Raw genomic sequence first — 3267 nt, forward strand, 5'->3', positions numbered from 1 at the left:
ATGGATTCATTCAAAATTGAATTATATGATATATATTATGACATTGTGATCCCAAATGCTGCACCCTCATTACTTTGATCTAACCCACGGTATAGCATTCTTATAATACTAAGCATATTACGGCACCCCAAACATATTATAACCTGCACGTGCTCACCTAGGGTAAGTATCTTGCCTCAGCCTATATGACATAGTATTATTACAAACATATTCTGAATTATTTCTCATAACTCACTACGTGGACCAAATACTGCAACTTAAATACAAACCAATTCCGCATCTATAGCTATAGACTTTGGACTACTGCTACATACGGTGCTACCCTTCAATTGAACCTGAAATCACATCTCTGCATTCAATCCACCCTCCCTCCTTATTGAGCATCATGCATGCAGAAGAGTACATATCTATACGTACAAAGCTGCCACACATATACAATGTTACATCCATCTCCCATATCCCTTGCAGGTTGCAACCTCTTGAGCTTTAATGCTGCTGTGGCAAAGTTGATTCTTTTAGTGAAATCAAAGTATATAATTTCTTCATTACCTTGTCATTTTAATCTATCTATCGAATAAGCACTAAATAATTGTTTTAAATCTACATAAAGAATTGAAAATAAAAATTTATTTTATTTTTAAATTATTTAAAATTTATTTAGGAACTAAAATCCATTCTATGCATTAAATTTAAATTTATTGACTAAAATTCAATTTATGTGAAATTATTTTCATGAAATTAATTAACATATCTTACTATTTTGAAAATAAAAATCTTTTGTAGAATAGCTTCGTTGTCCACAATAATTTTACTCAAAATAACCTAAATTAATAAAATACTGTCATATTTGAATAGTTGCGCTAAAAAAGTTAATCATCTTATTTGCATAACTTAATGAAAATATAGTCTCATAATTAATTATACGCATATGGAAAAACTTTCATATAGTTGATATTAATTAATTTTTTTCAAGTCAACCCATTTCTTTATTTCATGCTTTTTTTGTTATTATTATCATGCTGTTTACACGATATAAAATAATATCACATATATATTTTTTCGTTAATATAAACCCACAATTAAACAATTAATTATAGACTAAAACTTAAGATACGATATGCATTACTAAATAGTATTGTTTTGTTAATTACTTGTTCCCTTGTGCATTGTTTGGTCACGTAAGTTGGCCAAATAAAAAGTTAGATATTTAAACGAATATGGTCTCGTTAATTAGCTAGCAACCTATCCATGCCCAAAGATTCAACTTCACCTCCATTAATTTAATTTAATAAACTAACTAACGCATTAGGCACAAAAAAGTACACAAAAACACCCACAAACACATATATGCTTACCCTATAAATCGTCCTGCAAAGTTGAGTTATTACACAAGCAAGAACTAGCACTTGTTCACCAATTAAGATTTCAAGAGAAACTGTTTGGAAAATGGGTTCCAAGGGTTTTTCCCTTATCCTCTCCCTTAACCTCCTTTTCTTTTCCATGGTTAGCTCCAGCAGTAGCTATGAACCACCATCACCATCCCCCTCTATCTCACCAACGCTTTCACCCTTTAACTCACCATTGTCATTACCGTCACCATCCCCCATCTCTCTAGAACCTTCACCTTCTGACTCACCATCACCTTCACCCTCTAAGTCACCATTGTCATCACTGCCACCACCCCCAGCCTCACCAGCAGCTTCGCCTTCTGACTCACCATCCCCGGTCTCATCACCATCTCCACCATCTAACTCACCATCACCATTATCGCCACCATCCCCTGTCTCACCAGCACCTGCACCCTCTAACTCACCATCCCCATCACCTCCACCACCCTCGATATCACCAGCACCTTCACTCTCTAACACACCACCACCACCACCACCACCTCCAGTTTCATCACCACCACCACCACTGGTTTCATCACCACCGCCACCACCACCTCCAGTTTCACCACCACCACCACCACTGGTTTCATCACCACCGCCACCACCACCTCCAGTTTCACCACCACCTAGAAACTGTCCCAATCTGCGCTTTTGCACCAATATTTTGGGCGGGATAAATATTCCTGGGTTTCCAGCAACAACCAGGGAATGCTGCACCCTCATCAGTGGTCTAGTTGACTTTGATGCTTCTTTTTGCCTTTGCACCCAAATCAGGGCAGGTATCTTTGGAATCAACATCAACCCAAACATTGGTGTGAACCTAGTGTTAAACGCCTGTGGAAGACGTCGCAACACAACCACCAACCCTTGCAATTAAGAGTAGAATATGTATGCATGACATCCATCATCATATTCTCTCTTGTCAATTTACTTAATTCTTATCATGCTCTTTGTTTTTGAATATTTCAAGTTAAGGACGTTACGTTACCATTCGTGCCTGCTACATATGTATACATATGCCAGTGGACACTATAATATTACCAATAAAATAACATCCATGAATAATACTGTTACAATTGTACTGTTTTTCGTCTCGTGTATCGGGGGATCTTATCTTTCCTCCTCGATCGTTATCTTTGTTAATTTCTAGTCTAAAGTTGTTCAATAAAACTCCTTTGTTCAAGTGGTTCCAGGTTATTCAATTTCCTTATCTTTGTTTTTTCTTTTCACTTTCATATTTTCTTTAAGTACATAATGGTTTCAGTTAAGGTGGCAAAGTAGACAGCTGGAGCATTATTGATCATGTAATAACCATGAAAATCGGTTTGCTAATCTTTTGGTCCTAACAATTAATAAAGCATGAAATATGGTCATCAATATAATTAGCAAATAGAAGACGTACGTATATATATTGATCCAACAAAAGTAGCATATTTAACTCCTAACTTAGTAACAAAGCAAAAGGCATCTGAAGGAATGCAGGAACTCCATCCTTCGCATGCTGAAAAATGCTAGCTAGAAATTTCTCTCTCTACAATTTTCATTCAATAACCCCTAAAAATTTTAGAATATCGTTGGTGTATAGAAGCAAACCAACTTAAGGACTACGAAGCTGATTAGTCCTCCTTAATTACATTATTTATTAAGCACAAATTTTATTTCTACACCGTAAACATCTTGATTTAAGGAGAAGAAACTGTTGGCCTTCATTTTTTTTAATAAGGATTAAATTGTAATTTTGATTTATTTGATTAATTTGCAAAATGGACGATTTTTATTTTCTTATTTTTTAATTATAAAATTGGGTTCCTTGATTTTCAAAAGTGACAGATTTTGGTTCTCCATTAGATTGTTTTCGTTGACCATTAATATATAAACT

General features: G+C 35.2%; 1 protein-coding gene across 1 annotated transcript; it reads left to right on the forward strand.

The window, feature by feature from the left end:
- The first annotated feature begins 1392 nt into the window (after window positions 1-1392).
- On the forward strand, window positions 1393-2578 carry LOC112999532 (extensin). Its single transcript, XM_026125677.2, has one exon. The coding sequence runs from the start codon at window positions 1447-1449 to the stop codon at window positions 2263-2265; it is 819 nt and encodes a 272-aa protein (XP_025981462.1). The 5' UTR covers window positions 1393-1446; the 3' UTR covers window positions 2266-2578.
- The last annotated feature ends 689 nt before the right edge of the window (window positions 2579-3267 follow it).

Source organism: Glycine max, chromosome 15, assembly GCF_000004515.6.
Source record: "Glycine max cultivar Williams 82 chromosome 15, Glycine_max_v4.0, whole genome shotgun sequence".
Taxonomy (NCBI): domain Eukaryota; kingdom Viridiplantae; phylum Streptophyta; class Magnoliopsida; order Fabales; family Fabaceae; genus Glycine; species Glycine max.